Below are 14,225 nucleotides of genomic sequence, written 5' to 3'. Positions count from 1 at the left end.
AGTTCGTCGGAATAAACCGAGGAACCACGTTCGTCGGAATTGTAGTTTTCCGATGAACTCTGGTCTCGTGTAGCCGCATCGTAATATCGTCGGAAGTTCGTCAGAATGACGTTTCTTGGTATTCGTCAGAAAGTCGTCGGAATTTCTGACGAAATTCCGACGAATTTTTTTTTTCCGACGAAACGATACCGACGGACGGGTTCGTCGGAAATTCGTCGGAATAGACCGATTCCGACGAATTTCCGACGATTTCGGCCATCAGAATCCCCCTGTTTTCTTGTAGTGACCAGGAATAACAGATCTTGCTACAGTGGTTTCAACCGTCAAAGTTTGGACCTTGAATTGGGAAAGAAACACCACGGAGCTCAGAGAGAGACATAATCAAGCAAAAATGATGAGAAGGTCAAGTACGGGTTAGTGAAACATATAAATCTATATGTTTGTCACAAACTAGTTAGCCACTTGATCTTTACCTATTACAAATGCTTATAATCATCAAACAAACAGTGACTCTACGCCATAGAAAGTTTTAGCCGTCCGTAGTTAACTAGAAATAGGATGGTAAAAAATATAAACCTGAAGAAGGGTTCCCCCAAAAGAAAGCCTCTCTACGTTTTGTAATTTTGCTAGCATCTTCAAGACCGCTGTTTGAAAAATATCAGCTTTCAGATTGAAAGGAGGGTATATTCCACGGTAATGTGAATGTCCAATGTAAATGTCAAGGCCGCTAGCATCTTCAAGACCGCTACGTTTTAACCACGGTTTGGTTTCGTAGCTAAACCGCCCATATTTCGTAGTAAAACGCGATTTTTTTCACTACGTTCGTAGCAAATCGTAGTAAAACGTAGTAAAACGTGTCTTTTTTTGCTACGATCGTATAGCCACGTTTTATCCTTAGTGGCATTTCGTAGCAAATTTGTCATATAGCTACAAAATTTCAGTCATAGCCACAAAAAAAACGTGGCTATATCACTTTTTTTACTAGTGTTTATAAAGGAGGAGGTCAAGCTAAAACAGGTTTCCCAAGGAATGCTTTGGAAAGTGAACTACAAGCCTTATCAGTAGCAATGATGAGTTGTTGGAGCAGAGGTTATACACAAATCATATTTGAAGGAGACAATCAGAATGTGAGCAAACTGGTCCATCGGGAAACTATGAACATGGAAGTTATCAACTGGCTCAAAGATACATGGAGATGGGGTGAAAAGTTCGAAGATATCTAATATACTTGGGTTAATAGAAGATCTAATGCTGTGCTGATTTACTTGTTAATCAAGTAATCCCAAAAAATGGAAGTTATCGCTATTATGATTTCAGTCCAAATGTATTAACTGCTACGATAACAATGATTATTTCCATCATTAATATTATTTTCGAGAAAAAATGCTCAGGTACCCATTTGCTTTTTGGTTCCGTTTCAATTTTTCGGTACTAAAAATATAGATCTGTTTGGTTATTTATGATATTTAGTTCAGTTTTGGTTTATGCTATTTTTCAGTTTGGTACAGTTTGGTTCGCAATTCTGGATAAATGTGCCTAATGCCAGCTTGGAGTATGTGCACTAGGTGCATATGCACATGGTCCTATCTTTTTTATTAAAATTTATTTATTATTTTAGGATCAAATTTTTGAAGTTTTTATACATTTGAGGGTCTAATTTTCAAAATTACATACTAATTTAAACAAAAAACAATTAAAGTGGCACAAGATCAATTTTATTTCTTGAGCCGGGCCTAATGTGCCAAAACCTTAACACTATTTTATATAGAAATTCATTAAAAATATATTTAATTTTGAAAACAACTACGCGTTTTTTCCAAAGTTTAACATCTATTTTATTAAAGTAGAAGTACTTTAAATTTTTGTTTGGCAACATTGATAATAGTAAAAAAATAAATATAATGATGTTTGGAAACGTAGGTAACAGTAAGTTAGGAAAAAAAAGTAATGGACTTATGCTATTAAAAAAATTAGAAGTCCATTACATTGTATTAAAAAATAATAGACTTATGTTACTTGATATACATATTCAAATCAAAATAGTAATTTAAAATTGATTTACATCAAAAATATATTCAAAATTTGATTTTTACTAACATATTTTTCAATAACCATTATAAAAATATTTTCAATATATATAATATATATAGTACAATACAAAGTTCAATTTCAAACACCAACTTAAATTATGGTTTTTATATTTCACATTAAAATTTAAAAATATAATATATGTGATTATTTATATGATTGTACGTATAAAATATTATTAATTATAAGATTACTTATTTGATGGTACGTATAAAATACGATTAATTATATGATAACACATATTTTTGTAACCTATGATGACACATATGGGATATATAATAGTGATTAGGGGTGAGCGTTCGGGTTCGTTTTCGGTTCTATTAAAATTGAAGTACGAATAAGATTTTGCCCATGATTTTCTTTGGTAATTACATACCATGCCATTCCTATATTTTAGTTTAACATAACTAATTAAAATCTATCAAAAAATAAACAAATCGTTATCCATGATTTAGTAGCCAATAACATTGCAGTATTTATTGACCTTTTTGACAAACGATTTAGCAATTATTAACGTTCCTATCCTATGCTACAAAACACAATCAAAAGTTTTAACCACTATTATTTACTTTCTTTAGTGTATTGTAAATCAACTTCTTTTTTTTTTTGTAAATCAACTTTTTACACGTAAACTAAACTCTATATTTATTCCGTTGAAAGCAAAATAATAACTATACACAAAACCATTAAAGCATAACTATATACTATACAACCCCTAAAAGATAACTAAATTATAAAGTATATACCTCAGACATATCGTTAAACCCTGAATCTATTCCTGCCAACAATTAATATTATCTTTATACGATACATTATCTTGGCCGGTCTGAGTTTGGGTTTCGGCCCAAGTGGTTTACATAGTGGATCGTAACCAATATTCTTAAAACCGGACCGGAAGCAGAACCGGATAATTTTTAGGTCACGGTTCAATATGGTTCGACCGGGTCAAACTTGCTTCAATAATCTGAGTTAATATATTTCTAGTGTATAAATTTAAAATTAATGTTAGTAAATATGATACATAATTAAAATATAAATGAATTTAAAACATAAATATTGTAAATATAATCTAGTTTTATGTTTATATGGATGTTTTATATATTTTTGATAGTTTTAAATGATTTTTATCAGTTTAATAACTCTGAAATCCAATCTGACTACGTGACGGTTCATGGTCGAACCAATTATTAGACTCAACCCGGCTATGTATCTGGGTCATGGTCGAACATGGTTCAACCATCGGGTCGGTCTGGTTTTAAAAACACTGATCGTAACAGATGATCGGTTCACCCTCTGGCATTAGTCGGAAGGTATTCTAAACTTGGGTTATGCAGTGTGGTAGTCAGTCCACTCTTTATAACTAAGTGTGTTCCTCCCGAGGCCGACCGGATCAGCCGATAGGATTTATCAAAAAAAAAAAAAACACATATCTTGCCTATCTCTCATATTATACAAAACGTTAGTAATCAAATTTTGTAAAACAGTTAAAAGAAATATTCTAAAGATGTTTACTTGCAATTTAGGATTTCATCACAATAATATGAAGTTTACCATTTAAAATATATCTCTTTTAAAAATATTTTGTAGAAGGCTGAATATGAATACGTTTAATTCCCAATATATTATTTTCATTACGAAATAAATAATAGTATTCATATTTTTTTTACATATTTTGAAGAAAAAATGATTAATTCATGAGTTTCAAATTTGAGTAACAGTCAATATCATTTAATACAAGCAAACCAATCGATTTGGAAGATAAAATATAGAAAAAACACAATACATGGATACTACCAATATTCTTCAAGATTTTAATTAATTATTAATATTAACTTGGGCAACAATATATTATATTAAAACTAAAATACAAAACAATACTTACATATTTTAAATTATTTTTTTTACATCTTATTCTTTCTTTTTAACTAATTTAAACCACTTTATTTATTGTCTTTTTCAAATAATTCGAATTTATTTTTTACAAAATACAAAATAGAACTTATATAATTTTTATTACATATACATTCCTTTTTCGCTCTGCCTAATTACTTTATTAATTATATTTATCATAATAATTTGACAACATTTATTTTACGTGTTAACCAAAATAATTTAACAAGTTTGAATGAAATTGATTCATTCATGACAAGAATTCAACCGACTAATAATTTTTTTTTGTTTACAAAATCAGTTAGACATGAGCATCCAGGTACCCATCGGGTACATATCAGTTTTTTTGGATATCAGATTTTTGGGTTTAAAATTAAATTTTGTTTGGATATTTTTAATTTCGGACGGAGTTTGGACTCGGATCTTTCCGGGTCCGAATAGATTTGTAGAAACCTAAAAATATCCAAATAATTTATGGGTTTATAAATTAACATCCGCACGGATGACCCTCTAGTTATAAAACAATAAAAATTAACATCCGCACGGATGACCCTCTAGTTATAATTGAATCCAAAGGCGATTTCAAACGATACATGCATAACTGCGTGGGTCAAACCCAAACTCAAGTTGTTTATTGTAGAAAGAAGGTGCAAAACAGTTCCATGTACATACATAAAAGCCCACGTTCATTCAGCATAATCAATCATCATCATCGTATTTGAATCGCATTTTGTTCCGGCTCATGTTTTCAGGATCTACAAGCCCTTCTTCATCCTCTCCAACAAAGTCATCTTCGAGATAGACCATCAACCCTTGAATTTGAATAAACCCACCATGCTCAGAAATTAAGCCTAAATTTGCAAGAGATTTAAGTAAAACTTTCCCATTACTTCTTGTGTTTTCAAGCCTAAATGTATGGATTTACTATACCCCTTGAATCTTTATATCATCGGATCATCCTTCTCTATTCATTTTGTTCCTCAAGTTCAGCGTTGTGGGTAAGCTACAGGCTGTCACATGCTCAACAGCTCAAGGGTCATGCCATAGTATTAATTTACATATATTCCTAGAAAGTACACACAAAAGATCAGGTGGAATGCATATTTGTTTCGATCTGCGTACAACCCAAATAATCAATACTATTATTTTTTAAACTCAAATCACATATAATGTGTACAATTTTGTTTCGGTTCTTTTAGTTAGCAGTCTTATCTCTAAGCTTTTAATGAACATACATATTGGTTGAGAGAAAGACGCCATGTAATGGTTAGTTTAACAGAGAAATAAAACAAAACAAAACTATTACACACCCAAAATTTCAACTGCAAATTTCACTCTGATATTCACACACACATACACACACATACATACATATATATATCATTTAACTTCTCTACGTAAGATTCTTGAAAATGTTGTAACATTCATATAAATGCTTAGCGTTTGAGCACGATGGAGACATAATTGTTGTTAGGAAGCATCTGAAGCAAATCTTCTAACAAGTTTGAATCATTAAAACTCCGGTCAATATGTTTCAACCCTACCACCAACATCTCTAGTGTCGTTACATTTCTCAGCATCATTTCAACGAACGACACCACGAGTTCCCACGATGATTCCTCATTACGTACAATCATATCATCAGACTCATCTGAGGTAGGAAACACATCATATTTTGATCTCCAACATTGATCTGGATTCAAGCCTTGTGACTCCAAATAGTTGTCCAGATACCAATCCTGCAGAGCATCAAAAGTGTTACTCCAACGCATACATACATATTAGCATAATAGCATGCATTGTCTTTGTACTATACAATAAAAGAAAAGAAAAATACCTCTATGTCAATGTCATCAATGTGTGTTGGTACTGCTATTAGCTTCTTTAATCCAGGTGAGTTATGTAGTAACCTTGTTATACCAGGAACAGAAGATTTTGCAAACCTGGTTTTAAGCGTCAATGTTTGGACCTTGAACGTAGGGAAAGAAACACCACGGAGCTCAGCGAGAGACAGAATCTAACAAAAACAATGAGAAGGTCTCACGGGTTAATGAAAATGTTTGTTACAGACCAGCTTGATGTTTAGAAAGCGTTCATATTACGGATGATGTTTATTTGGCTTTTAAACGTTTTGTTAAACAATGAAACCTTAATTAATCATCAAACAAACAGTGATTCTACGTTATAGAAAATAACTAGAGAGGATGAACATACAAACCTGAAGAAGGGAACCCCCAAAAGAAAGCCTTTCTGCGTTTTGTAATTTTGCTAGCATCTTTAAGACCCCTGTTTGAAGAAAATCAGCTTTCTCTCTGAAAGGAGTGTTAAATTGCCAGGAAGATGAATGTCTCCTGAAGATGTCAAGATTAGCTTCCATCAAACAAGAGACATCGACTAAAGTCAATGGTTTATAAGAACTTTTCAACTTCAGATAATTGATGTGAGGCGCTACAATCTCGTCTAGCCTTTGATCATCGTTCCGATCAATATCCATATGCCCTTCGTACCAATGAATCTTTAATTAATCTCCTTAAAGTACGTGATTTACTCAGATCAAGACGCTGAGGTCCAGTACAGTAAATCAGTCTCAAGGTTTCAAGCATTGGAGAGCCAGAGAGAATATTATCAATAGATTCATCATTGAGATTACAGCTCCTCAATGCCAACTTCCTTAGAGATTTCCAAGACACTGTGCATTCCGGAATCATATCAAAATTCACGCTGAGCTTCTCTAAGGATGAACTACGATAAAAGAAATCTGGTAAACGATAATGAACAGAACCATCTATGAAGCACGGGGACGGCAATTCATAGCCGTCTCACGTACCCGTTACGTTTCCGAGACGGGGACACGGCCGGGACGGCAAGGAAACGTTTCCGTGACGTTTCTCTATTATAACTCCAATATTTTAATTACCTAATGGTTACTGCTCGTGGTTATATCAAATGCTCTCTGTTTTGTTAACTCTATGATCGTGTCTATATGTTCTTTGCTCTGTTTTTTAGTTTATGGTTGTGAATTTATGTTCTTTGCTCTACTTTTACGTTGAAATTTATAGTTTGACTTGTTTATAGTTTAAATGTATAGATATTATATATTTTCGTATACATATATATGCCGTACCCGTATCTTTACATTTTTAGTTTTCCCGTTTCCCGTCCCCGATTCCGTCCCCATTTCTGTCCCCGTATCCGTCTCGGTGCAACATAGAGAACCATCCAAGACCAGATACAACTTTTCCACATTACGGGACACAACAAACTAAGATTGAACTAAGATTGAACCTCGTGCATGATTTTCGGTGCTCTGTAGGAACGTAGGGTTTGGTTTATATCTCGACCCTTAAACTTTACCCAATGTCCATATTTGTTGAAACAATCAAAGTCGAGACAAGGTGTGTGGCACCAAACATGCCTCCATGCTTTGGACAAGGCGGAAGTTCTGATCCCGTACTGAGTTGGAATAAACGAGAGGATATGGTGGATGATCTCATGCGGCATACAGCTGATGATATCAACACCTTCCACTGTTTCGTCGACTGGTTTGGTGTCTGGGGGAGAATCGGAGCTGTGTCTAGCGATGATGCTGCCACCGTCTCCGTCTCGTGTCTCGTCCACCATCTCTAACTTTTAGGGTTGGTGAGACAATTAGGTTTCACAGCTAAGGAGTATAAAACAAGTTTGTATTTCCTTTTTTCTTTTGAATGACTGGTTTGTATTTCCAAGTATAGATAAAATAGCAATTTTTATTTATTTTGGTCAACGATAAAATTGAAAAAAAAATAGTAGCAATTCAGCTTCTTCGTCTTTTGTCGGCAAATAGCAATTTAACTCTAAAGTTTTATTATAATAATTGAATCCAAAGGCGATCTCAAAAGCAAACTGACCAAACCTGCATTTGCTGATGTGGCAAACCCTATACATAACGTGTCGACTTCTAACTTGTCGCTTGCGTACACCGTAATGTAACGTGACGCACGTGACACGTGTCACGCATCCACATTTCCTCAGGAGCCTCACCGTCTGGCATTTTCTTTCTCATCCACGTTTCCGTCACTTTAAGGAAGGAGAAGACGAAGAAGCTCAAAGATTCCTCTGGATCTACCCACCCAAATGGACCTACCACAGCAGCTCAAAGCCGTAACTCTCACACACGTCCGCTACCGCCGCGGCGATCAGCTCGGCCACTTCCTCGCGTGGATCTCCCTCGTCCCGGTCTTCATCAGCCTCGGCGGATTCGTCTCCCACTTCCTCTTCCGCCGCGAGCTCCAGGGGATCTTCTTCGGCGTAGGCCTCGTGATCTCGCAGTTCATCAACGAGTTCATCAAGACCACAGTCGAGCAGGCCCGTCCCGAGACGTGCGCCCTGCTCGAGGCCTGCGACTCGCACGGGTGGCCGTCGAGCCACTCGCAGTTCATGTTCTTCTTCGCGACGTACTTCAGCTTGATGGGGTGCAAAGGGATCGGGTTCTGGTTCGGGTTGAGGAGCAGATGGATTCTGAATCTGTTGCATTGGTGTCTTGCTGTTGTGACGATGTATTCTAGGGTTTACTTGGGGTATCACACGGTGGTGCAGGTTTTCGCGGGGGCGGCGTTGGGGGTGGTTGTTGGGGGGAGTTGGTTCTGGGTGGTGAATAGTGTGTTGTATCGTTATTTTGAGGTGATTGAGGAGAGTAAGTTGGGGAGGATGCTGTGTGTTAAGGATACTTCTCATATTCCTGATGTGTTGAAGTTTGAGTATGATAATGCTAGGGCTGCTAGGAAGAACTTGGAGGGCACCGCTAAGCCTGATTGATTTGATTTTTTTTCTGGTAATTTTTCTGAAATTTCATCACTGTGTTCATCTTGTTTTGCTATAGGATGAATTATAAATGAGTGGAAGTAGTTAGTCGAGTTGTGGATATGAATCTGTTAGCTTCGTTCGTTGGAGGTGTGGCACTTTTAGCAGTAGATAAACACATGAAGTACAATGTGAATGTGAATGAAATGAAATGAATTTATCCAGAAGTTTTCAGAACCAAGCTTGTTTCTCCCATCTCTGTTGTTCAATGATAGTAGAACTTAACCAGTTCAAGTCATTCTTCTTGTAGCTCATTTAGCTAATCTGATCATCCCTCGTAACATTATTATTATTTTTTGCATTGCTTAATGCCGCCAACAAATGAAGATCTGATTCAGTTTCTTGTAATCATTTCTTAAACGTGTCTTATTTGCTTCATGTATTGCAGGTCGGGAAAGCATTGTTTAGCCACTGTTTTAAGACTTTATGACATTGGTGAGATTAGCTGCTCGTATAAACATGAAACTCACAAGAAGAAGAGCCTTCTTCACACTTATTATTTATTGTGTCATCTTTACTTCCATTTTCTTTGATCTATATTGAAAGAGACATTGCTTCATAAACATAAAGAGAAAAAGTTAATGACTTATTGATCTCTCGTCTCGGGATTCAAGCACTCTTGTGTGTATTTCTTTAGTTATCAGGACACGTTACACATTATTTACAGTTTTCAAATCATTTCGGAGTTGTTTAATGAACAAACAGTAAGATACTATTCACTGCTGCATAGTCCTATTTTAAGTACAAAACCGCGCTGCTATACGTTATGGACTTGGGTTGCAAACCACTTTAGCCCAAATACTACAAAAGTGTTATCTCGCGGGTATGTGGATAGGCAAGAGTGTTAACTGTGTCAGGTTACAGCCTTACAGGGCCATGCAACCTAATCCAAAGAGAATGTATAGTGTTTCAAGGGTCGGTAGAATCATGTCGGTTCCTTGTGTTCTAGCTGAAACACAGCCCGCGACTTTTCTGTCTTTCAAAGTAAACTAAAATAACTTTTATTCCGAGTTTTTAACCAGAAACCAACTTTTGCAGATATGCTATATATCCATCATGTTGTTTGAAACGTCTAAATCATATTTTTATAATGACGTGACGTCTAACTTATTTGAATATTGACCGGAGGGAGTTTTATAACAACACCAGCATCCATATTCAAATACAATTGTTACACAAAGTAATAATTAACAAGACACAAGTGGAGTCATAATATGACGCTTATATAGCAATGTTTATGCTAACTTTGTGTTGTAAAGATACAAATCCAACTCTTTGTAAACAACCTTATATAAGTAGATATAGAGATAAATCCGATTTATATTGGAATCAAAGTTTTAGTTCCAGAATTTACGGTTGAATCAAAAATAATTTATTTTGTATAATTCTATAGACGTATCAAGTACATATGATAAACCTAAATAATGAGATTTTAAAATCGTATATACAAACTTTGGATACCAAGAAGGGAATATTAAAGCATCCAATGGACCAAAAGAAGGCAAACACAAAAAGCCAAAATAGAGGTTGAGTTGCATTATTTATGGAATTTTCAATGTAATCTAATCTATAAGATATGTATAATTATTGTACACTTGTTCGTTTATGTTACATTTCGAGAATTAACTATCAGAAATTATATTTAATACTACCGTCGATCTTCTCATATATGCATGTCTGCGTTACCTTTTTCAAAGATTTTTTACCAGTAAAAAAAACAGACCTTAATATTCTTAATGATTTTGATGTAATTGTAGAGTATGAATGGTGACCAAGGAATGATGGAGAATAATGCATTTTCTAACATTCCTATAAAAAAATCACCATTCACAAGGAATAATAATTCCCTCTCATTCCCTCTTATTCCTTTTTTTGTAGAGAATTAAAGAACAAAATTATTCCTAGTTATATTTGGGAAGGAACCACCATTCCTTTTCATTCCTACTATTTCATTCCCGTTTATTATTTTTCTATTCATTCCTCTTGTTTCCCGAATGGTCACCAGTCAGACCTGTAGTAGTTAGTGGACTCGCGCGAAGTGTGGGGATGCCAGAGAATTTTAAACTTGCATTCACCTTTCAAAACTGTTTATATAAATATAAAATAAACATAACTTCCAAATAATATATCTATTTATTAAAAAAACATTATCGATATTTAAATGAGTTGAAATAGAGATATATCAAACCATCACCTTCAATCCTTCAGATAACAACCTCTTACACATATTAAGCGTTGAATTTGAAAATTCTATAATTATTTTATCAAGCATCAAAATTGTAAACGTAAACCATGTTCAGTAGACAATTTTAAAATGTAATACAATCAAAAATATATAAAAGATGTTTATACCAGCGTAAGCAAATACTAGAAAGCCATCACTATTTAAGACTTGGATCCAAATCTAAAAACTGGAAGTAACAGTTATAGTTATCACCATGATGCTCATGAACTGCTAGGAGTGTGATTGGGAACTTTTGGAGTAAATGAAAGTAACAAAAAAAGATGGAAATGAAAGAAAATAAAAAAGAGGAAAAATGAAACACAAGAACTACTTTCATAAAATGTAGCCCAACAATGAGTTTAACTTTACTTTTAATTGAATAGTAATTAGAGAAAATGTTGGAAAATATAGATTTACCTGATTGGCAGTCAGGGTCGGCCCTGAGATTTAGGGGGTTGTAGGTGGTTTTTAAAAAATTTCAGCTAAAAATTTTTTTTGGTAAATTTGGGGGCCTAAAAAAAAATTTTTGGGGAATTTTTTCTATGTAATTTTTTCCAAAATTTTTGGGGGCCTAAGGCCAATGTTTCGTTAGGCTTTGCTCAGGACCGGTTCTGTTGGCAGTTTTACAGCTTAACTAGGAATCACATTTTCCACTAATGACGGTTGCGCTAGATATACCATTCAGTCAAAGTCTATATGACTGAAGATCAAAAAGGAAATATTATACTTCCTCTTTTTTTTAATGATAGACTTTTTAGAAAAAAAAATTGTTTCATAAAGATGTATTTTTGGTGTTTTCTCTGAAATTTTTTTGTAAACTTCAAGAAAATTAATTAACTTTATTGAATTACTATTGGTTAAAAGTTATTGAAAATTAAAAATTACAGAAAACAATACATTTATTATGACAGTTTAATGTGTATTTTTAATATGCGCGAAAATACGAAAAAGTTTATTTCTAGTAATAGAGGGAGTACTCGATAAAAGAAGAAGAAGAGAAATGTGCATGAAAATCATAGCTTCAGAAAGAGGGTCCCACAGACAGAGAGACAGGCGTCACGGACTGTCCTATCGTCTTCATCGGGAAATGCCAAAGATCCTCTCTCTAACACAGTACAAAACAACATGCAACATGCCATGTTTGGGCCAACTCTGTAATTATGCCTTAATCATTTCTTTCCAGTATCTCCCTAAAGGCATTCCCCTGTCTTCTCACTTCCTCGATATCGCAAACCTAAAGAAGAAGAAGTTAGGAAGATCTAACTTGTATGATAAGTTGATAGAAGAAAGCATTTAGTCCATTCAAGATCTATAAAATAGCTTTATTATGTCCACGCGCATGATCGTTATTTTGGAAATCCAAATTCGTAATATTTCAGACCTGTTTTACTCTTTTATGCTCAAATTGATAGCACAAAAGATAAATAATTCACCTGTGATTGAACCATGTTCTGCTTCCAACAAGACTTTTAGTTTAATTCCGGCTAACATTACTACACGTTTTACTACGTGTAGTATAGTAATAGGCTTCAGATTCAAAAAAAAAGTAGTACGACTATATATCATTTGATCGCTGTATTATTGGTGACAATAGATCTGGGATGGTCATCAGTAGATCTTTGTTTTCGTGTCAATATACTGATGGTTCGTACCACATGTTGACTTCTCTTGCGTGTACACTTAATTACATTTGAACATAAATCACTTATAGAAAAAACACTAAATCACATTTAGTTGAAAACTAAGTCACTTTTCTTGGCATATGACAATGAATCATAGTTTACACTTCCAGTTTTTAAAAAAATAATATTTGTATAGATTATAGTTGAACGAATACAAATTACAAAAAGGCTTTTTGAGTTCCTAAAACTTTTTGGGAGTCAAAGATAGTGCTCTCTTAAAAAACCGGGAACTTTTTGCATCTACCTATATGCTTTGTTCTTGGGACACAGAACATTTTCCTTTGTGAAATACAATTTCTTGGATGTACAAAACTTTTACTACTTATAATAAAGTAGGAGTTGAAATTATGTTCAATTAAAATTATATATAGGTCCAAACCATAGCAAGTACATATTAACATAGTTTTCCATAAATTAATTAACAAAACTGCTGTGAGGAATTGGCAACTAAATCTATCAACGAAGTGTTAAGATTTTATTAACCTAATGAAATTGATATCTTTAAGAAACCATACTTGAAAGGCAACTCTGTGTTACCATGCAAAAAATATTATCATAAATAAGATAAAGATTCAGACTTAAAAAGAGTATTTTACATATTTAGGCGATCACATATAAAGGAGTTTATATATGCATGTGTTCGGGTGTTTGTTTTCATTTATTTTTATATATACATTTTGTTTTCAATTCTTAATTGATATATATATTATAATATATATGAGGTGTGTCTATCACTTTTTAAAACATAATAATTTTACCATATTTTTTTGTATTGAATTGATTGTTTCAAACTTTCACAAGTTAATAAAAAATTAAACTTTTAGCTTCGTAAATTTATATTATCGAGTATATTAAGGTTGTTCAAACATAATAATATTAGAGTATACTTGTTCTCCATCAAATAGATTGTTTCAAACTTTCACATGTGTTTATTTTTTCTTATATATTTTTTTGTTTGTTGGATTAGTATTTCATTATTGAATAAATAAATAGAAATATAATTTAGAAAATATTAAAATATTATCATCTCCAATAATTAAACATTTCACAAAATAAGAAAGTTAACAAAAACTAAACTTAAAGCTTCGTGTGTAAATTTTATAAAGAATTTAATTAAACATTTATTTTTTTTGTTGTAAATAAACTATATACAAAACACAAATCAATGTGAAATTAGTTTAGTTTTAAAAAGGTACTTGATTAGGTGTAGAAGTCTCGAGAAATATTTCTGCTCCTTGCAGTCTCTTTCAAACACGATAGTATATGATATATAAGTAAAAATTGATAACAGATTTTCCAGATCACGTTTTTTTGCTTGGAAATGATTGATAGTTATTTAGTTCCTATAATGTAGCATTATTGTGTTATAGACATATTATTTAGTTCCTACAATCTAGAAAGTGAGTTATTTAGACTTATAATAATAATAAGATTAGAGATTAAATGTAACATGACATTCTAGTAATAGATCCATTAGGTCTATTTTTTTAAAAAATCACATT

The 14,225-nt window shown here is 33.4% G+C and overlaps 2 protein-coding genes across 2 annotated transcripts; one reads left to right on the top strand and one right to left on the bottom strand.

Annotated features, from left to right (window-relative positions):
* Positions 1–5,414: 5,414 nt before the first annotated feature.
* Positions 5,415–7,599, bottom strand: LOC106315373 (putative F-box/LRR-repeat protein At5g02700). The gene is made up of 7 exons (XM_013753101.1): positions 7,333–7,599; positions 7,103–7,213; positions 6,813–6,868; positions 6,527–6,720; positions 6,197–6,477; positions 5,849–5,995; positions 5,415–5,717 (listed from the first exon to the last, which is right to left on the bottom strand). The coding sequence occupies exons 1-7, from the start codon at positions 7,597–7,599 to the stop codon at positions 5,415–5,417; spliced, it is 1,359 nt and encodes a 452-aa protein (XP_013608555.1).
* Positions 7,600–7,937: 338 nt separating this feature from the next.
* Positions 7,938–9,415, top strand: LOC106313805 (lipid phosphate phosphatase gamma, chloroplastic). The gene is made up of 2 exons (XM_013751718.1): positions 7,938–8,788; positions 9,206–9,415. The coding sequence occupies exon 1, from the start codon at positions 8,092–8,094 to the stop codon at positions 8,770–8,772; it is 681 nt and encodes a 226-aa protein (XP_013607172.1). The 5' UTR covers positions 7,938–8,091; the 3' UTR covers positions 8,773–8,788; positions 9,206–9,415.
* The last annotated feature ends 4,810 nt before the right edge of the window (positions 9,416–14,225 follow it).

Source organism: Brassica oleracea, chromosome C9 (assembly GCF_000695525.1).
Source record: "Brassica oleracea var. oleracea cultivar TO1000 chromosome C9, BOL, whole genome shotgun sequence".
NCBI lineage: Eukaryota > Viridiplantae > Streptophyta > Magnoliopsida > Brassicales > Brassicaceae > Brassica > Brassica oleracea.
Note: the sequence above shows the minus strand (reverse complement) of the source record. Positions and strands in the feature narration are given on the sequence as shown.